The sequence below is a fragment of the Lepus europaeus genome, chromosome 9 (genome assembly GCF_033115175.1).
Source record: "Lepus europaeus isolate LE1 chromosome 9, mLepTim1.pri, whole genome shotgun sequence".
NCBI classification, from domain to species: domain Eukaryota; kingdom Metazoa; phylum Chordata; class Mammalia; order Lagomorpha; family Leporidae; genus Lepus; species Lepus europaeus.
Genome location: NC_084835.1, coordinates 32328172 through 32349833, shown reverse-complemented (window position 1 = coordinate 32349833; position 21662 = coordinate 32328172). Strand labels below are relative to the sequence as shown.

The window sequence follows — 21662 nt, the reverse complement described above, 5'->3', positions numbered from 1 at the left end:
TCCCTTATCTGACTGAGAAAACTTCTTCCTAAAGAAATGCAATTGTCTCAAACTGGAATCTCATCAAACAACCAGGTAAGATTAACCCGGGAAGAGAGAGGGGACTCCACATTATCACAGCTCCCAGACAGGCTTTTCCTGTGCTTCTCTGAGAGCTTCTCCCAGAGATCTCCTGGGAGACCTGATCCTCACAACAGGGTGCCCTTGGTCCTCAGTGCACTTTTGCCTCTCCCCTTCCCATAACCTGTCGCTACCCTCTTACCTCCCTCTCCGTAGGAAGAGGAGATTTAAGTTTCAACTATCTGGCCCCTTCTTTGACTTCCCATATTTTATATGGCTCCAGTGTAGATGGACATTTTAATACATTTGCTTTTCTCTTATTAGCCCGTCTCTTGTTATAGGGGTATTGGCCATGACCCTTTATGACGGGCAGGGAAGAGAACACCCCTTCTTCTACCCTACATGAGTGGGAGAATATCATTTCAGGCTGTTGTAAGTGCTAGCAGTGAACTACAACGGGATCACACCTGTGATTAGCAAGGAGTGGCTTCTCCCCAGGAGTGTCCAGAAAGGGGACCCAGCGCTGCCAATGCCGTGGTCTTAGCCGCTGAGACCCGTGCTAGACTTCTGGCCTCCAGCACCGCGAGACAGCACACACAGTTGTTCTAAGCCGCCAGCTGGCCGTGTTTAGTGAGAGCAGCCCTCACCAGCGCAGCAGCTCAAAGACCTCCTCCTCGGAGAGGCCCTCCCTGACCACGTGCAGGGGGAAGTTCTCTTGCTTTCTGCAGGCTCCTTCCTAGAACTTAGTGCAATTTGAAGTCATTTGTTCGTTCCCTTGTTCGCATCTGTAAGGGCCAGCAGAAGGGCACTCTCAAGGCTTAGAGGGCAGAGGCACGGGCAGAACTGTCTGGGCAGAGAAGGGAACAGCAAAGCCAGGCCTTTCAGGACCAGCACAGCACTGCCTGTCCCAGGGCTGCACCCCCACACACATCCTTCTGGGGAGCAGGCAGGCTCAGCAAACAAGGGAGGAAGGTCTGTCTCAGGCACCTGTGTAGCGAGGACCACGTGGTTCCTGGGCGAGAACTTGTCCTGAGAGAAAGGGCTGTGGGTTGAGAACCGTGATCTGGGGGTGCTGACATGGGGGTGGGGGACCAAGCTACCCCTCCCCCAGTGCGTGGTGGTCCTAGAGTGAAGCTGGGGAGAGAAACACAGGGCTTACTGTTCCACTAAAGCCCACTCTTCCACTAAAGCTCTGACTGGCCCCTTCCCCCTCCGTCTCTCCAGGTTTAACCTCTAATTCAACATTTCCCAACCCAAACCCAGAACCTCCCCCCAAGCCAGTTCCTCTCCTCATCATCCCCACTCTCATGGACTGGCAGTGCTCCATCCTCCATCCTCCACCCTCCATCCTCCAGGATCCGGTCTCTCTAAGTAGCCCTTGACCCCTCCTCCCTTGCTGCCCCCACTCCAGAGACTGGGGACACTGGCAGCTCGGGGATGGGTGTTGGCAGTGTGGGAGTGGGGCGAGGGGGTATTTAAGGTTATTTTAGGCAGATTCTGAGATTTTGCTCCTGGTGAAGTGGCTTAAGTCCCTTGGCCAGGCCGGGAGAGCTGTGGGGAGGAGAAGCAGAGCACTTCTTCCTGTGCCCTGAGCAGGCTGCACTTAAGACTTTAGCCTCATTTTCTCCCGAGTGAGCATTCAAATTAAACTTCCTCCTTCCTGGTGAGATTGTTTAACAGGGCAGGGAGCGTTTATGGCAAACCTCCTTGAAGGGAGGCAGAGCCTGGGCAGGGCCTGGAGCAGCTGGCCCGCTGCTGGGGCCCATGGGCCACCCTGCCGCTCCCTCCAGGGCCCCTGCACAGGAGTCGGGACTCTTAGCCAAGGTGACAATTGGTAGGGCCAGGACCTAGGCCCCAGCTGGACCATCTGGCCATCTCCGCCGAAGCAGGGCCGGGAGCCCTGAGCCCTCAGGTAAGTCTCCAGCAAGATGGGAAGGGCTGAGCCTCCCCTCTGCTTTATGGAGGGGAAGGAGAACAGTGCTGGGGAGGGAGCAGGGGCATAAGGAACAAAAAAGCCTCATCAAGTCGACTTCCCAAACCAGAGGGAGGAAAGGCACAGAGATTCTCCCAGGGGCTGATAGTTGACCGTGAGAAGGATTCTGAGGCTGGGGTCAGGCTTAGTGCAAGGGCATGCTGTGATGAATTAGTTATGTCTGTCCTGGGTGCGAGAAGGAAATGTGGGGTAGGCAAGCCGGAGATTGGCTAAGCTGTGCTGCAAGGTTTTTTCCTTAACCACAGGGACCCTTGACCATTAGTCATCTTTCTCTCATCTGTTCAACAAAAAGTAAATAAAACACATCTGAGCATGCCCTGTGAGCCCCACAGATCTGAAGAATGAATAAAGAAGGAAAGATGTCGTTCCCTGGCCCCAGATCTCATTCTGCTCTGAAAATAATGGCCTGAGAAGTTAAGACAAAGGTGCCAGGTCTTGAGAGATTTTTCTTGCTGTGTGATGTCGGGCTAGTCCCTTCCTTCCACTGTGACTCAATTTTCTCATCTGTGAAGTGGGAGTGATCATGTGAATATCCATCCCCTCTCCTCTCTTGAAGTTCTCATTGGCGAGGTACCTGTGGTAACCATTGAGCCACATAAAATAGCAGCTGTCGTGCTAAGCGCTGTGTGCTTCCACATCCAATGTTCACCTCATTGCCTTGAGGAAAGTCCATTTGCATCCCTGCTTAGTGGCACCCCCCTGGGCTGGGAAGTGGGGTGTGGCAGCATTCCTCGGGCTGGGGCAGCTGATCCTCCCGGGTTGAGACTAGCCTAACCCTGGCAGGCCTGGAGGGCAGCGGACAGTCTGTGTGAAGGACTGGCAGCCTCTGCCCAGTCTGGAGTCCCCGGAAGAGGGGGCGGACACTTGCTAAGATGGGTACCAATCGCTGGCTTTGGGAGGCTCTGCAGAGCTGGGTGGGAGCTCCCAGGTTGGCTTCCCAGGAGGGGCAGCCTACAGAGAAAAAGATGCAGATGTTGTGGGGAGAGTAGCTCCTGTCTTTGGCATTTGGATCCCAGCTCTGCCTTTTGTCCTGGCTACATCAGCTGCAGCAAACCCTTATCAGTGGGTTCATCTGAGCCTCCTGGTCTCAAAAGGATGGGAGTAGTAATAAATTCTTGGGCATTTTGCCTGATGTGAATTTTGAAAGAGACAGACATGCGCAAAACACCTCCCATGATGCCTGGTACACAGTAGGTGCAGACTATGGGATGGTGCTGTTGTCACAGCTGAGCACCTGCCCTGCACCGGGCGCTCGGCAGGGCAGGTAGACACTAAACATTTAGAAGTGATTAGATGCTTTCTCAGGAAGCTCACAGTTTGTCGGATGAAGGAGTCAGGATCACCAAGCGAGAGTAAAGGGAGTCAGGCAGATGGTGTATAGGAGACAGTGTCCGAGTTCTGTGTGCTCAGTACACAGAGCAACCACCGTCATGGGCGGTGCACATGGAGAGCTGACCATCTGCAGTGGGGCTGAGTACTGTACATGGATTAGTTTGTTTCAATATCACTACAATTTTGAGGGGTAGATCTCATTATCCCCAATTTACTGAGGCCTAAGGAAGTGAAGTAATTTGCCCACAGCAGCAGAGTGTATTAGCCAGCTTTGTGTTACTACAAAATACCTGAGGGAGCTAACTATATAGAGGGAAAAGGCTGGCATAGCTCACGGTTTGGGGAGGTCCGGTCCGAGATCAGGTGGTGTACTGGCTTGGTGTCTGGGGAGGGTGGTGGGTGGCAGTGGCGCCACACATGCAGAGGGAGGGCCACGTGGGAAGCCTGGAAGCCCAATCCAGGCTTTGATAGCCACTCCCTTTGCATGAACTACCTTCCCAGGGCATGCCCCCAAACACCTAAGGGCCTCCCACTGGCTCCCACCTCCTGAAGTTTCCATCACCTCCCTCCAGTGCCACTCAAGAGACCAAGCCCTTAACCCCTGGATCTCTGGGTCCAATCCACAGCACAGACTATGCGTGGCAGAGAGAGGCCATGTGGCTGGCTGGGGTAGCTCCAGGAAGACCTTAGAAAGGAGGCCATACTCTCCGTGGTTGGGAATTCCTGCAGAAAGTCCAGGTTGCATGAGCAGAGGCATGGGGGTGGGAGGCTGGAGTCAGGCAGCAGGGAGAGCAACAGACGGAAACCCAGGCTCAGCGCCAAGGACCCGGACCCCTCTGCAGGCACCACCGGTTCCGTGGCTGGAGAATCCTCTGCTGGCGAAAATGTCGGGAGTAATGTGGCTAAAGACAGAGATGAGGCCACGAGCTGGCCTGAGCCGTGGGCCTCACAGGGACTGGAATACTGAGACCTCGTGAGCAAGGGGTGGACTGCGAGTTGATTTCTTGCAGATGTCACTGTGACTTGAAACGGGAACATCCTTGTGTATTGGGGGTGGGGCTGGGGAATCTTCTAGATGAAAATGACAGCAGCCAACTCAAACCAGCCCAACAGGTAAGGCACCTGCCCTGACACACAGGACAGAAAAGCCTGGGGAAATCTGCCCTCAAACAAGACTGAGGCTGAGGGCTGAAAAGACACCCCCAGGACTCTCATCTCTGGCTCAGGGAGCCTTTTCCCAGTTTGTTCGTTCTCGGGCAGGCTGACCTCACAGGTGGCAGACACAGCCATCAGCATCTGCAGTTCCGAGTCTGAACTCAGCAACCCAGCAGCAACCTGATGAGGTCATCGAATGCCCTGGAGGGGCTCTGCTCCTCTTGGCTGGCCTCGCCTGCCCATGTCTGATCCCGTCTCTATAACCAAGGGATGGAGCACACTCAATGGAGAGGCCACCTCTGGAACCAGAGAATGGACTCAACTCTACCCACTGCTTGGGAGAGAGGGGTGGATTCCCAGAGGAATATCTGTGGTGGGGGGCGGAGTCACCACAGGAGGAACAGGTGCCAGGCTGAGGACCAAGGAGACGTCTACCACCCTCTAGCTCCTACCACACTACTTGATTTGGCTACAGTTACTGAAGCAATGGACGGCGGTATGGCATAAGGCATTCTACTGAGGTGACCCTGGGCAAGTTGCTAGATTTCTCTAAGTATCTGCTTCCTCGCCGGTGGAATGGAGTTACTAAAAGAATCTATCTGGCCAGATTGTTGGGAAAAGGAAAGGAAAGGACACACCTTCAAAATCAGCAGCATGCTACTTAGGAGGATCATGATCGTGATGGTTACTATTTCTGCAATGAGATCCCTGGATCCCATGTCTTCCTGAATGAGACTTGACTCCCAAGGCTTTCACAAGACCCCGCTGCTGCATAGGGAGACTGCCACCTTGGTTAATCAAAGGGCCTGAGACCCAGTGGCCTCTGATGGGCAGGAATAGTTACTCATGAGGCCAAGGTGAACTTCATGCCTAACCTTCTGGAAAGATTCCAGCGGGCCGGCCGCGCCCAGGGAATGAACCCTGACGGCCCCACCTCCATCCGCTGAATCCTGCCAGATGACGCCCAGCCAGGCGCCCAGCAAAGAGAGATCTTGGCAGCACAAACTGGCCTCTGGGGCTACTGGAGCTAAAGATGCCCAGCACCAGAGAGGTCGCCCATCCCATCGGATGCTGTGCGGGATGGGAAAGCACTGCACATGTGGCCACCTGGCTTCCACCTGTCCCCATGCTCCGTCGCGACTCAGAGGAACCCATTCCCTGCACCACAGCTCATCTGTCTCTTGAAGCTTAGAGGGCCTGGGGGCTGGGGGCTGTGCAACAACCCGCCACTTCCAGAGTATTTGCTTTGTGCCTGGCGCTATGGTTTGGGCGCTTCCCGGCACTTCATCTCCACTAAAAGGGAACTGGGAAGGCCACATCCAGACAGGGAAACTGAGGCAGAGCAAGGACCATGTGCACAGTCCCATGACAGGAGACAGACTGGGTTCCAAAGCCTCGCTCTCAACCCTCTCCTCTATGTGAACTCCCGCTTTCTCTGGAAGCTAAAGGCTATGACAGTGACAGAGGGACCCTGGGGGCTGGCCCTCAGCAAGGCACCTTTGGGAGATGACCTCAGCCAGGTGCACTCCCAGAAAAGTACCCCTGACAGCTTGTGAGAGGAGGCAAAATGAGCTGGAGGCCTGGAGTCACCCCCTTGGGGACGCCTGGGATTGACGAGGGGGCTGGGGATTGGAGGATGGAATCACAGAGACTCTCCTATCCCACGAGAGTCTCTTCTCTGTCACCTTGGCAGAGCCCAGCCCAGGCAGCCCTGGGGCCCGTGTGCACCTGAACCGCAAGGGGCTGTGGAGCAGGAGCTGGCAAACAGCCTGCAGGCCTGAGGCAGCTGGCCACCTGCTTTCATAGATAAAGTTTGATTGGAACGTGGCCACACTCATTCATTCATTCATTCATTCACACAGTCTCCACGGCTGCCTTCCCACTAAAGAACAGAGTCCAGAAGTCATGACTGAGAACAGTGGCCCACAAAGCCCACAACACTCACTACCCAATCCTTTACAGAAAACGCCACTCCTTGCTCAGAAGCAGTGGAGACTCCTACCAGCTGTTGGCCTAATCGCTCGGTGCCTCAGTTTCCCCAGCTTCCTCATGGAGCTACTGGAGGATTAAATTGGTTTAAAGGGGGGAGGGGGTCTCTGAGCAGGGCCTGATACATCTCCTGCCAGGAATGAGCAGGACCCCTCAGAACCCTTCCCCTGTTCGGTGCCTCTCACGTTTCCTCCTATGTAGCCCTGTAAGGCCCAGGAATCCTACCAGCAGCCAGAGCTGGGGAAAACCAGTGCATAATAGAAATAATGGACTTGCTTCCTTCCCAAGTCAATGTCACGGGAACAGGTTGTCCGAGCCACCAGCCTTATTGCTAATAGATTTATTTACTGTTTATCTCCCGGTATATTGATGATATGATCAATAATTCCCTATAAATACCGGGGGCTTACAAGAAGGACCATCTAGGTGACGAAGGGTGGCCGCTGGTTACTCTGATTACTCCGCAGAGGCCTGGGTCACCATTGTGGGTGATTGGGATGGCTTCGAGGGGTAACTGGATGCTCAGAGCGGGGGGCAATCTGGCCTCCGCAGTGGTACGCACGCACACTCCGGGTTCGAGGCAGGACCCTTCACAATGCCGGAGCTAGTGTGTGCTCCTACCCCACTGCAGGCCTTTTTATTATTATTACTTAAAAGGCAGAGAGACGGAGATCTTCCATCCCTTGCTTCACTCCTCAGAAGCCCACGACAGCTAAAGCCAGGAGCCTGGAGCTCCATTCGAGTCTCCAGTGTAGGTCTGGTCTCTCTCCCGAGTCCTTCTCCATCATACCCCTGCGGAATTCCACGCATTCCTGGCAGACCTTGAATCCCTTCCCCAGGCAGGGTGGCCCGCAGACCTGGAGGGACTGGAAAGAAGCCATGCAGAATGGCAGAACAGAGCATAACCAGGCCTCCAAGGCCCGCGCTCAGCTGCCGGGCTTCCAGAGATGGGGAACATGACGGCACAAGAGTCCCAGAAGACACCAGTTCGCTTCTGAAATCTGAGTGTGACCTCTGGGCAGAGTTCAAGCGTGCAGGAAGTTCAAGGCACCGAGTGAAAAAGAAGAGCCGTTCCAGTGGAGGCACCTGACTTGCTTTCCCATACAGAAAGCCACCTCCTTCCTTGGAGCATCACTGACTGCACACCTGCCCTGTTTCCTGGCACCGGCACTAGGGTCCAGGTGAGGACAGCCATGGGGAGCTGCAGCCTGGAAGGGGATTCAGGGCTGACCGCGCTGCAGGAAAAAGTGCCTCCTGGAGGGATTCTTGCAATGGCAGAGAAGGAAGGGCCTGGAGGCAGGAGTAAGCCAGGAAGGCGTCCACACATTTCTGCACCAGAATGCGCTGCTCGAGCCTGGAGCGTCAACAGCCCTTTGTCTTCTTGGCGCCAGGACAGGTCCCAGCCTAGCTGAGAGGCTTGTGTATACAGAAGGCTCAGGAAACAGGAAGAAGCTGACATGCTGGCTCCTACTGGCCCATTAAAAATGTCACAAACAGGCTGGGAGATGCCATGATGGCTCTGTGGAGGAAAGGACAAACATCCGTGTAGGGATCCTGCCATGGAGCCGCACTGGCAGGAGGCAGCAGGGCTGGATGGCGCCGGCCAACTGGCGGGAGCTGGGGCACATGCTGTGGGCCAGCAAGCTCCTTCCAGACAGCAGGCTCACTGCCCCACACCCCTTCCAGGACCAGGGGCAGAGGGTGGTTAGCACCACCCTCATTGCGCAGGTTTGCAAAAGGTCTGATCCCCAAATGCATGCTCCTTCCCAACATCACAGGCTTTTCTCTGCCTGATTCTTAAAGGCCAAGACCACAAGCTCTGCCCCAGCTGCCCAGCCACTTCTCCAGCAGGCTCTTCTCCAGCAGGCTCATCTCCAGCAGGAGGCAGCGTGGCGGAGGGGCCGAGAAAGGGACCTACAGACACCCCACTTAGCTTCTCCAGGGAGAAGACAGCTTCTCTCTTCTCAGTTTCCACAGATCCAGCCCAGGAAAAAAAAAAAAAAAACTCTGATTGGCCATGCTTGGGTCACAGGCTCACTCCCAACCCAAACACAAGGAAATCACAAAGCTCCGATTGGCCCGGCCCTTGTGACGGGGTGGGGCGCCGGGATAGATGTGCCCCCATCCGGCACCATGGGTAGGCATGCGATCTTGTCTTGCAGGGTCAGGGAAAGCTTCCCAGATGAACCTGAAGGATGAGGATGAGGGGCGCGGGAAAGAGGGAGGCAGCGGGACAGTGTCCAGACAAGGGACCAGCAATTGCAACCACCCAGGGAGACTGCAGAGCACGCCTCTTACAGCCCTGTCCCCCAGGCCTGGAGCACAGCTGCTTCCCCACAGGTGCTGGGAGAATGCTTGCGGAATAAAATCCACGGTTGGCTGTGTGACCTTAGACAAGCTGCTTGCTCTCGCTGAACTTCTGCTTCTTCTTTCTCTAGCTGGGCGTTGAATCATCCTAACCCTCCCCCCCAGGACTATGCATGAATCCAGTTCATTCAGCCTCCAAATATCCATCAAACACTTCCTCAAGGCGCAGTGAAAGCATACCGGATGTATGCTCATGGCTGACTTGCAGCCAGATGTAGTCCCTACCAGGGGGAGGGGCAGGACAGGTCAGGGAAGAGTGGGGCAGCCAAAGCTCCAGGCAACCTTCCACCCCTCACCCAATCCCACCTAGGCATGTGAACACACACACACACCCTGGGGCCCCCTTATCAGCCGTCCCAGCCAGCATCAAGGGCAGTAGGGCCTTTCCCCCGCAGCTCCACAACCTGAATAACAGGTTGTGATCATCTCCGGCAGGAACAAGGAGGAAAGAGACTGTTTTGGGTCTAAGTGACTTCGGGAGGGAATTCTTGCCCCACCCTGCGTCCCTGCCCCAGGTGTCTTCCCCTCCCTGCCCCAGCAGGCCAGTCCTGGCCTCCAGCTCCAGAGCACCCACAGGCTGCCCAGAGAGCAGGCTGGGGACTCGGGAGACCACGGAGCCCTGCAGGTGCAGGGTGGGCAGGCAAGGCCTCCGCCAGGAGGGACATCAAGCTGGCAGGGTCCACCTAGCTCAGCCGGGACTGGCCTCTGCCCCTCCAGAACCCCTGATGAGCATGGACATGACAGCCCAAGGCTAGCCTCCCGCCAGGTATGTGTCCCCCCAACCTCCACTCTGTCCCCAGCTCTCTCTTCTGTCTGTGGGTAGGCATGGCAAGAGTGCTTGTACCCTATGTCTGTCTGCCTCCGTCTCTTCTGTCCCTCCCCAGTTCCCCCCAGCACTGTCCCTGGCTGGGCTCTGTCTGCACTCCGTGAGTATCCCCATCTACCTGGCCTTGGCCCTATGTCTCTCCTTTTTATTATAAAATAAGCACTTTATTTACTTATTTATTTGAAAGGCAGAGTTACAGAGACAGGGACAGACAGATCTTCCCATCAGCTGGTTTACTCCCCAGATGTCCACAATGACGGGGGTCGGGCCAGGTGGAACCCAGGAGCTTAATCTGGATCTCCCACATGGGTGCAGGGGCCCAAGCACTTGGGCCATCTTCCACTGCTTTTCCCAGGCTCCCAGGTTATGGGTGCACAGGGAGCTGCATCAGAAGTGGGGCAGCTGGGGCACAAACCAGAGCCCATAAGGAATGCCGGCATCGCAGGCTGCAGCTTTTAGCTGCTACACCATAGCTCTGGCCCCTGGCCCTATATCTCTCTGTTCTTCCATTCTGTCTGGCCTCAAGCTCTCCTGGCTCCTCCATACACTGAATGTCGGGGTCTCATCCACCCGGCACAGTAGGGGTGGGCCCCACCACCCACACCCGGCACAGTCATAATGTTAATGTACTTTCCCATCTGAAAGAAAAGTTGGTGATTTGAATTTCAGGAAGTTAAAGTCCTAAAAATCTGCAGGGGCAGTGCCAGGCGAGCGCTCAAATTTCTGACCTGGAAGGCTCTGGAGGAGCAGGGTCAGGGCAGGTGGGAGGATTTGCATAATTAGCCCGATCTGCTGCAGCTGCCCGCGATGACGCAGGAAGGGCGGATGGGCCCAAGTGCCTCAGTGGAGCGATGGGGAGGCCCTGTGATGCGGCCAGGGTCAAAGAGGGCATCAGCAAAGGCCAGGGGTTAAGGCCCGGTCTCCCGTATCAGGCCTCAGTCCTCGCAGCTGGGCTTTGAATATGCATTCTAGGACAAAGGAGATTCTGGGCTGGGAGGGGCAGGAAGAGTGGCAGGAGCGGTGGGAGGGGAGGGGGACAGAGAAAGCCTTCAGGCTGGTGGCAGGGGGCTTTCTCCCCTGGCCTTGCCTCCCCTCTCCATGGACCTCCTGGGGGCTTTCGAAGCTGCTGAATCACCCTAACTGTCCAGCATCTGTGGGCGGCCCGGCCGCAGGGAGAGGTGGGAAGAAAGATGCCCCTCCCCCTGCCCGGAACTCCAGAAGGGAACAAACATTGATTTCAAAACTTTCCTCTGGCTCCGAAAGTGTTGGTCATGGATTTGGCATGGGAAGAGGAGGGTTGGGTTAGGGATTCCGCCCCTAGAGATTCACAGCCAAATTTTGGCTCTCCTCTTTTTTTTTTCTTTTAATATTTTATTATTTATTTGAGAGGTAGAGTTACAAACGGAGAGAGACAGAGAGAAAGGTCTTCCATCCACTGGCTCACTTCCCAAATGGCCGCAACAGCCAGAGCTGAGTTGATCCCGAAGCCAGGAGCCAGGAGCTTCTTCCTGGTCTCCCCTGCGGGTGCACGAGCCCAAGCACTTGGGCCATCCTCCACTGCCTTCCCAGGCCATAGCAGAGAGCTGGATCGGAAGAGGAGCAGCTAGGACTCAAACTGGTGCCCTTGGCTCTCACCTTTGCAAGCTGAGTAACCTTGGGCTGAACCATGGTGAGTCCTGCTTACTCATCCCCAAAATGCAGGTTGTGAGGATTAAGGGAGATAATACATTCCATGTGCAGCACCCGGCGCACCTGTAACCTATGAGCCTGATTACTCTTCCTTATGATCCGTCAGCAAGGATCACTCGAGCTTAAGCAGGGTAGATGGACAGGTGAGTGAGTAAACCCAGTCCTCCAAGAGACCAGGGCCATGAGACGGCACCTGCCTTGGCTTAGATGAGAAACCTCCACGCCTAAAAGAAGACGTGGTGAATGGGACATGGACTTCCAGGGTGAGAGTGAGTGAGAAGCGGAGGCAGGGAGGGCAGGAGGAAAGCAGCCAGTTCTGCCCCCAGGTGGTGAGGAACCTCCGGCGAGGCTCGGGAGCTCCTCAGTGGGGGCACCTGCCGGCCCTCTTCAGTCTCCATCATCTCCAACTTGCTTCTCTCCTCTCCGTAGGTCACTGCTGACCCGAAGCTGCTCCTCGCTTGCACAGGATGAGAGTCTCAGGTAGGACTGGGTTCTGGGGGCGTTCAAGGTTGGGGCTGAAGGGGGAGTCGCTCTCCTGTTGGCAGTGTCTACTGCAGGCACAGTGCGGGGTTTGGTGTTCCCATCCTCAGAGTCGGACCAGGGGCCCCGGGGGACTGCCTGCCTCATGGCTGAGGGGTGGAAAGACTTGGGCACAGCAGCCCTTCCTGGCTAGGGACCTAGGGGTTGGCCCCATCCTAGAAACACCTGGCCCTGGTTGGAAATTAGGGATAAAGTATTGATCATTGTGGGGAGAGGCTAGTCTAGAATCATCAAAACAAACAGCACAAGGAAGACAAAAGCCTTCTCAGTTGCACCCCAGCTGAAAAGGCACACGCTTCAGTTTCTTTTTTATTTATTTGAAGGTCAGAGTTACACAGAGAGGAGAGGCAGAGAGAGAGAGGCGGGGCGGGGGGGGGGGGAGGTGTCTTCCATCCGGTGGTTTATTCCCCAGTTAGCCACAACGGCTAGAGCTGTGCCGATCTGAAGCCAGGAGCTCCTTCCGGGTCTCCCACACGGGTGCTGGGGCCCAAGCACTTGGGCCATCTTCTACTAATTTCCTAGGCCATAGCAGAGAGCTGGATAGGAAGTGGATTAGCTGGGTCTCAAGCCAGTGCCCATATGGGATACCGGCACTTCAAGCCAGGGTGTTAACCCACTGCGCCACAGCGCCAGCCCTATGCTTCAGTTTCATTTCCAGTCATGAGGAGCCAGGAGCAGTGGTTTTGGAGTCAGCTTGCGTCTCTGGGTTCAAACCCTGCCTCTGCCACTTACCAGACAAGTGAGCACAGGGAGGGGATGGCAAGCCTCAGTTTCCTCATCTGTAAAATGGGGCAATCGGTCGGCTCTGGCCCAGATGTCAGCTGGCGCGCAGGGCCTCGCATTCCCCAGCCCGCAGCCATGGCCCTTCTCCCCCAGCCTCTACCCCAAAGAAGCCTGAGTCCAGCGCAAAGCCACAGAGCTGAGCTCCGGGGCAAGGAGCGAGAGGGAGCCCCAGGGCTGGGCCTGGGCCCTGGAGGTCACGGGAAAGCTTCGGCCCAGGAGGCAGGGGGCAGGTGAAAGGGGACCCAGTTTCTGGTCCTCAGAAGGCAAGCGAGGGGGGCAGGGAGCTCTGGGGGTGCAGTGTGCCTGCGGGGTTGGCCCCTGGGACATGTCGGGGGGCAGGGAGCAGTCTGGGGTGGGCACGGCAACTGGAGGCAGTGGTTGGTGGTGGTGGCTTTGCCAGGAGCTGATGGGACATGTGGAGGGCCAGCCGTGCCCCCTGTCAGGCTGCCCTGGCGGCTGCTGCCGCGGCTCAGTCTCGGGGGCCTTGCTGTGTCTGCTCTGTGGCTGAAGGACTCCAGCCTGGAGAGGCTGAGCTCCTTCCCAGGCTCAGCCCCGGCGTCAGCCGCCAGCTCCCCTGCCATGATGCCCAGGGCTCACGCAGGGGTGCAAAGGGCATGTTCCCAGGCCTCATGCCTAGAGATCTCCAGGGGGCTGAGTACCAGCAGGTGCGCCCTTGCCTTGGTCTCCCAGGGCACTGGTTTTCAGGAACGTTGCTGCGTAACCAGGCAGCTGGATCTTAGCATTTGATATGGCATGGATTGGCACATGGTCCCGCCGCACAGCGCCACGGCCTGCTCCACAGTGTGGGTGCAGCCTGTGCCGTGGACATGGGGTCCCAAGACACCAGCTCTGGCAATGCAGTCGGGTGCTGTGGTCTTCTGGCAGCCTCCCCTTTCTCCCTAGGTCTGCTCCGCCTCCTGGTGCTCACTTTTGTCCTGGTCACCACGCTGTTCTTTGTGCGCAGCTACATCAGCTTCAACATGCAGACGGTCCGTCTGCCGCGCTGGATGGGTGAGTGCGGGGCCTCCTGCTGGGGGCTGGGGACATAGTCCTCCCTCCATCCCGGGGAGACCTCAGAGACAGCCGGGCGCGGCAAGGTGTGCACCTGCCGTCGACGTGGAGGGCAGGATAGGACAGAGGACCCGTGGGCTGTTAGGAAGGCTCCAGAGACTCTGGGCCACACCTCTGTGCCAAGGGCTGAAGGAAGCAGCCAAGCAGGAAGAGTAGAGAGGAAGAAAAGACCTGTGTGTCGCGTGACTTCACCTGTGCTTTCTGTGCCCTCTGCCTGCAGCCCCTCCATGCAGAGCCCACCCTGCCCCACCTCTTCTGAGCCCTCGGGTCTCCGCTCCTATGTCACCTCCTGGGCCTTCCTGGTGCCCCCAGCTGCCAGTGTGCCCCCTACTCCTGGTTTAGCCTCAATCAGCTCAGCCTGTTTTCTCCAGAGCTGTCATCACTCATCAGCACGTTGGTCATTGATTTGCATCCGTTGCTGTGGCCTGTGGGCACCCTCTGGCGTGTAAGCTTCCTGAAAGTGAAGCCTTTATCTTGCGTACATCCGTCCCTCGCACCCGGCACAGAGCAGATGCGTAGGGGACAGTTGAGTTCTATGGCTGGATCAGCGGATGGATGGGAGGATCGGAAAGTGGTGGGTGGGTGGATGGACAGATGGACGCCTGATTGGATTCCAGTGCATACAAACGTGAAAGTGGGTTAACAGCCTCAGAGTCTGCAGAAACACTGCCAGTGCTAGGAAAAGCACACCGCGGGCACGATGGCCTGACGTGACAGCTCACGTTTCCTCTCCTATTCCGATTCCCTTCAGTTTCCTCTCCTGGGTGCACACCCCCTTTTTATTTCATGCATTCATATTGAAGCACATATATTACTGCAGCACACTTTTTTATTTTTTATTATTGTATTGAGAAATAATTGGTTTCCTTTGCAACTGAACCCATTTTATTTTTTATGTGTTTAATAACTTAAATTCTGCCAGAGTAGGAGGTGCCAAGTGTCTGAAAGGAAGGGAGTTTTCCTCAGGGGGTTTTCCAAAGCAACCTAGGGATCCATGGCATAGAACTAGTGCAGCAAAGAACTCCTGGCTTACCTGGCAAATCAGGCAGCGCTTGTTCAGGTGGGAGAAACTCTATGTGGTTTCGACAGTACAGGGTTCTTGAGTCACCTCATGGGGACGTCCATGGGGATCTGCTGCAGATCCAGGGGCTCCCACAAAGCCTGCAGAGCCTGTCTCTCCACATCCTTAGGCTCTGCTTGAGGCTGCCTAGCCCAACAGGCCAAAACCTACTTCAATGGGCAGCTTTCTCTCCAGGGCAGGCGCGGCCGCTGCCAGCTCTCCAAGCCCACAGCTTCTAGCTTAGTTAAAACAGCACTCCTCTCTCTCCCCGAGAGACACATCCCAAGCCAGGGCAGGGCTGCAACTCGGCTGTCCTACTATGATGGGCCCAGCTGGGACCTTGGAGGCAGGGGTAGGGGCACTCCAGGACAGACAGTGCCCCCAGGGCCAAATGGAAAATGTGCCAGAGTGTGTGGGTCTCCCCCAAAACGAGCTCCTTTCTCTGCATTTCTGTGTCGTGAGTTGTATGTGGGAGGGGCGGGGAGGGTCTTGTCCTCCAGGACTTGGTGCCAGTATGATGGGAGACCTGAAGTAGAACCACGTAGGTACCAAGTAGGACACAGCCTAAGACAAGACGGCGGGAAGTGCCTGGCACCCTGAAGCCCAGAACAGGCAGTCTGTGCTGTGGGCCGTCAGGAGGATCCACCCCAACACAGCCCAACCAGCACCACACCTGACGGCCCCTTCCTTGGGGCCCAGGGCCAGCCCCAGGGTTAAGCCCCTGGCAGAGGGATGTCGCCAGATCTTCCCCACAGACCAGTGAGGGCTCTGCTGGTGTCTGTGTGCAGCCAGGAAACCAAGGCTGAGGGAAGGCCAGTGTCACAGGCAGTCTCAAACTGCACGCAGTCACACAGCGGGGTGAGGGCTCAGACTCCAGTGGGGCTCTTAACAGAGCCCAGCTTCTTTGTCACCACAGGAGAGTCGTGTGTGTGAAGGTGTGTGTGCACATGCATGGAGAGTATACATGTGTGTGAACTTAGAGGTGTGGATGGGTGTGTGCCGGTGTGTGCACTGTGTACTGTGTGCATGTGTGCATGTGTGCGTTGTATGCGCATGTGTGAAGGGGTGACTGGGGAAAGTGAGAGAGGACTCAGGGTGCGGTGCAGCTTTGGCTTTGTTTCAGAGGTGCCATTTTAAAGTCCCTTCTTCCCACTTCTTCTGCCCCTGCCCCACTTCCATCCTGAAGAGGCCAGGGTTTGTTTGTTCTCTCTCTCTCTAACTCTAACTCTCTCTAATGAACTGTCTTCTCTCCAACAGGCTTGGTCACCAAGGAGAACCGTGAGTATCCCCCAGCCCCCACCCATGCCCCAGGGCCAGTTGTCCTGATGTCCCAGGGCCTCTAACCCAGCCCTTCGAGTCCCAACAGCTGCCCAGCTGCCACCACCCAAGCCAGTGGTGCCTTCTGAAGTGCCCAAGCCCTGTAGGGGGTGGTCTTTGATTCATGCAGGGTGGAGGGAACAAGACTCTGCCGTCCTCCTGTCCCAGGGCCACCCCTGCAGCCTGGACCACGCCCAGCCACTGCCTCCCCCTCTGACACCCTAACCAGCTAGGAGCCCGAGCCAGGGCTGTTCTCCTTGGCAACATAACAGGGACCCCAGGCCGGCTCAGGGCTCCTGCTCCAGGTGCCAGCTTCAGGGGGGCGGGAGGAGGGGTGTGCCATGTTGGGCACTTCAGGAGCTCCAAGAGACAAACAGAAAGGGGTTACTGCTTGTTGGGGTAGAAATGCAAGATGAGCCAAGAAAGGCGGAGCAAGTGTTCTGGGTTTGAGGAAGAACGCCCCTTTTCCAATGGGAGGCATCGGGGAGGTTTCCAGGAGGAGGTGGCCTTTCAGTGATACCTCTGGGAGGAAGGAACAGCCTAGGCAAAGGTGTAAAGGCAGGGACACATGGGGCTCCTGTGCAGACCTCGGCTAGAGAGTCAGGGACAGGGGCAGCAGGGGCAGCGCCTGGAGGGCGGGGGTGCTGAGGCCTCCGATGCCAGCCGCTGTGATGGTTGTCCAGACTTGAGCAGGGACCTGCTCCCCAGGGGCAGAGGAGGTGAAGGGAGGGAGAGCCTGACGCTGACGATGGGAACCATGATGGAGTGCGTACCCTGTGCCAGACTCAGACATCTCGTGTGGTCATCCACAGAACCCCGGGGCTGGGACAGTGTAGAGCTACCCCGGTCCCCGCTGCGTAGGAGAGGTTGGGTCTCCTGCCCGAGGGCACGCTGCTCTGAGTGGTGGTGTGGGAGTCGGCACCCCCCCCCCCAGCTTGCCCAGGGCCCTCCCTCCTCAACAGCTCTCCACAGGAGGCAGCCCCTCCAGGCCCCTCCATCTCTGACTTAGACGCAGTGGGGACTCCACAGCGGGCTGCCGCTCCGGGAGCAGGATTTTACCCATGGGAGCCCAGTGCGCGGTGCTGTTACAGAGAACAGAGGAGCCCCCCACACCCTCAACCCCCTCTCCCTGAAGCCTCCACTGTCCCGTTCTGAAGCAGACACAGCCTGGCCCAGCAGCGTGGTGCTGAAGAAACACATGGACAGCACCCGCTGGTGGGGTGGCAGATTCAAGCCCGAGTGCCACCTGTTGCCCTGGGCAAACATCGCCAGTCGATCCCAGCACTCTTTGCCCATAGTCAGCCTCAAGAGCTTTTGTATTAAGCCTCTAACAACAAGTTTTAAATTGGCATTTAAGCCGAAACCTACCAAGTTGACAACTCTGATCTCCACCACCTCCCTGCTTTCCCAGCCAGCAAAGATAACGGGAGAGATGTCTGGCAGGTAGCACCACAGATTAGCCTCCTGGCCGCCCCCTCCCCTTCATGTCCTTGACAGCACGTGGTATCTTGCTGTGAGCAGCAATGCCAGGGTCCCTGGCGGCTTTGGACCTCAAGGTTTCAGGCAGCTGGAGAGGAACAACCCGAAGCCAGAACCCAGGCAGCAGAGCGGCTGCCTCCCAGGGACCGAGACGCCTCACCCGCCCCAGCAGCCTCTGCCTTCAGCCAGAGCTTGAGCGTGAAGGACCGGTGGTCAGAAAATCAATTCCAGAAAAGCCTGCTTAAGCCGCACTACTGACGGCAGCGGGGCCAGGCTTAGCTGCAGTCCGTGAGGTTCTGGGCAGACTGCGGGGTGGGCCCTGGCCGGCTCGGGCCAGCCCCTCTGCTCACAGGAGTAACGTGGCCTCTCCTGGAAGAGGAGGGTGATGGGTGCCCAGGGCTCGGGGCAGCAGAGGAGCCAGGCCCTGGCTGAGGACCACTGGGTGGCCAGGACCAAGCCTGGGTCCCTCCTGGGGATGCCACAGGGAGTGAAAGTGGCAGGTCCAGTCCGTGGCCAGCTCGCTCCCTCCTAAACAGCTCTTCCTGGGGTCTGCACCCCGCTATCTGCGCTGCCAGGGCCTCCCTTGCTGGGGTACAGCCAGGAGGCAGGTGTACTGAGGCCACAGAGCGGGGCCAGGCTGGGTATCTCCTATCAGGGCTCTGCCCAGGGAAGCCAAATCCAGCAGCATGCTCCATGGGAGCTGCATTCGCTCCTAACTGGGGTGCCTTTACCCACTCGAGGGTGCCATACCTGCGGCAGTACATGGTGTGCCCCCCCCCCCAGTCTCAGGCTCAGCCCGGCGCAATGCTATCCCAGTGTGTGTCCATCTCGGCAGGAGTTCTTGAGTGCCTACTAAGTGCTGGTGTGGGAGGTCCTGGGGCAACTGGACGAGATACAAAGCACCTGCTGGGTGCCTGGCATGCAGCAAGCCTGCGGCTGGGCAGCCTCTCTTTGGAAACCTGAGGGCAGCAGCAGAGTGCTCCCTGGCCAGGCTGTGCCTGCGCCTGGCACAGGGGCTGGGGACAGAAGGCAGTTCAACCTCGACGTCCCCTTCTCTAATTCCACATGGACCGGTTCTGGCCCAGCACAGCCTGCCCAACCATCAGGTGCTGAGAAGTATGTACTTGCATGATTCAGAGCTGTCAGGCTGAGAGCACAGGTGTCGTCCCAGCCCTCAAAGGGCCCTGCTGCATCTCAGGGTCTCAAGCACATCTCCCATCAGTCTTGACTTCCTGGATCTGCTCTGTGAGGATCGTAGCAGACCCACAGTCATCAGAGATGCACACAGTGGCTGCCCAGTGGGCCCCAGGCTCTGCCCTGAGCATTGAGTGGGACAGCCAGAGCCGCCTGCCTGTTCCCGGTGGCATCCCAGGGTCTGGCACTTAGCAGGTGCTCAGCGAATGAGCCGCAGGTGAATGAATGTACTTGGCATTGAGCTCTGCTTACGGAGTCCTCGTTTAACCCAGTGGGGAAGGCACCGCTGTGACCCCATTTGACAGATGAGGAAGCCAAGGCACGAGGAGGTTGCTGACTTGCCGGGAGAACCTAGCTAGAGAGAGGCGCTCTCACCCACCAGGCGATGGTCCTGGAGGCTTGAGAGGCCCTCCAGAGAGTCCCTTCCTTGTGGCGACACTGGTGGTCCATTTAGTCCTCCACTTGCTCACTAGGGCATGGGCCTGCAGGGAAGCCCCCAAGCTACTTCCATGCTGGGCAGACATACAGCCCTGCCTGCGCCCGAAGGGCTTGGTAGGGTCCTGGGGCGGGGCGGTGTTGTGTGTGTGGCTGGGCCCTGAGCCCACTCCCTGGCCCTGCCCCTCCCTGCTCTACTCCACTGCTCTTTCTCAGGCTGCTGCTCACCAGGGGTTGACCTCTCCCGCTTCCTCCCCAGAGGTGGCGAAGACCAAGTGTGGCCTCAGCAAGCCCTGCCCGGCCAACTTTTTTGCGTTTAAGATCTCCAGCGGGGCTGCCAACGTCGTGGGCCCCTCCATGTGCTTTGAAAACCACGTGTAAGTGCCGGAGGGGCACCGCGTCCCTCTCTTTTCATACATTCGTTCACTCACTCATTCATTTTCACTCACGGGAAGATTCTGAGGCTGCAAGGGGTGGGCTTGGGAGATGGGCTCAGGTGTCCTGCTGCAGGTGTGTGGGCCATGTCTGCCGCACCTGCTGCACCCACATCTTGCCGCACCCCCACCCCAACCCTGGGAGAGATGAGGGGAGGGGGGCCGTCAGGGTCGCCTGCCAAGCCTGCAGCGGAGCCAGGGTCTGAACTCGGGACTGACAGCCGAGCCGCTGGGCTTCCTACTAAGGGGATGCCTGTGCTGTGGGGAGGGTTCACGATGCAGGCCAAGGCATTGAAGGCCACAGGTAGCAGGCACCAGGGCTTCCACTCGGGTGTGAGAGAAAGTCTGTGCCTGTTATCCAAGCTAGACAGTAAAGGCCCCGGGACACCAGGTCCACCCTACGATGGAAGGTCCACCCTCTGACAGAAGACAGAGACAGGAGGCCAGGTCAGGACTCAGAACCTAACCCCTGTTTGCTTAGGCAAAACCTGGCTGATTGGTTCATTCACTTAAAAGGCCAGAGGCAGTGGACTTCAGGACCAGCTCAATCCAGGGGTTCACCCCCACAACACCAGGGCTCCTTGTCCCACCGACTTCACCTCTGCTGTCATCCTTCTGTTGGCTTCATTTTTCTCTGTGGAAAATGGACTTTTCTGTGCAGTCAAGTAGAGAGGAGCCCAGCTGGTTTGACACATCAACCTAGCCTAGCTCCCCAGTGCCCCAGTCCTAGGATGGGTCTCAATGAGTGGGCTGCGTCCAGGGCTATGCCTGGGCAAGTCGCTGTGGCCAGGGGCCCAGCATGCTCTTCTTGTCCAGGCCAGAAAGCACGAGGGGCCAGTCCCAGAAACCACCGGGCCTGAGAGCGGAGGCAGACTGCTCTCCTCAGGGGTCCCCAGCCACAGAAGCAAGGGGGTGGTTCCTCTCGTGGCACCCACAGTTGCGTTTTGTTTTCCTTCCTCATCCTTTTAGTATCATGAGTCCAGTGAAAAACAACGTGGGCAGAGGCCTGAACATCGCCCTGGTGAACGGTGAGTGGACAGGAGCGCTCCCAGCACGCACTGGCGTCATCTCGTGGCGCTCAGGAGGGGAGGTGTGGCTGGTGGTGGGCGGAGGGGGATGCCGGAGGTCTCTAGGACATGCTTCTACCTGCACTCCTGGCCTGGCGCTCTCCACTTCTCCCACTTCTCCGTGGGAATGTGAGCCGTCCTCAAACCACCCCAACTTGAACCCACACACAGGAAGCCGTAGGAGACGACCAGTGTGAGATCACAAGCTGGGTGCACACGTTCATTCATTCATTCAGCAATCACGGGCAGCAGCTCCCGTGGGCCAGGCCCTACACATGGCTCTGGGGTCAGCCAAGAACTCCAAGTCCAGGGGCCTCCCTTGATGCCTCTCACAACATGGGCACAATGATAGCAGAGCTAGCGTTCAGAGAGCATGCCTGTGTGCTGGCTGTTTGATTCAGGCTCATGCCAGGATGTAGCTTTGCCCAATACCCCCATTTTCTAGGTGAGAAATAGAGGGGCTGAGAGGTTAAGCAACTTTCCCAGGGTCACACAGCCAATGGACTCAAATAGATCTGAAACCAGATCTGGCTGATTCCAGGTCGTCGTCTTTGCACTGAACTACCTACCTTGACTAGAAATGTCTCCAAGCATATATGCAGTGCCTACTGATTGCCAGCCAGGGAAAATCCTACAAATGACATCTGGGCCTCAGAGCCGAGTGCCAGAAGCGTTGCTGGGACAGGTAGCTGTCAGGCAACTCTTAGTCCTCGATGAAGCATATGTTCCTTTGGGCAACTGTTGAAACGCTGGCCTTCTACACCCACACCCTCGCTCTCCAGTTCCGGAAAAACTCAAGCCCACACAATCACAAAAGCAGTTTCAGGTTTTGTGGACTCCCTCCCTAGCGCCCTGTGGAAGTCTCTGTGTT

General features: G+C 57.2%; 1 protein-coding gene across 2 annotated transcripts in view; it reads left to right on the top strand.

Annotated features, from left to right (window-relative positions):
- Positions 1-1896: 1896 nt before the first annotated feature.
- Positions 1897-21662, top strand: part of FAM3D (FAM3 metabolism regulating signaling molecule D) — a 53392-nt gene continuing 33626 nt past the window's right edge. The window contains exons 1-6 of one of the 2 annotated variants that reach the window (XM_062201184.1): positions 1897-1972; positions 11841-11891; positions 13638-13745; positions 16123-16143; positions 19550-19667; positions 20694-20752. In XM_062201184.1, the coding sequence (XP_062057168.1) occupies positions 11879-11891; positions 13638-13745; positions 16123-16143; positions 19550-19667; positions 20694-20752 (319 nt within the window). In that variant the 5' untranslated portion in view covers positions 1897-1972; positions 11841-11878. Of the gene's footprint in view, positions 1973-7596; positions 7711-11840; positions 11892-13637; positions 13746-16122; positions 16144-19549; positions 19668-20693; positions 20753-21662 lie in introns of those variants that run through there. The other variant, XM_062201185.1, reaches the window with a different exon arrangement.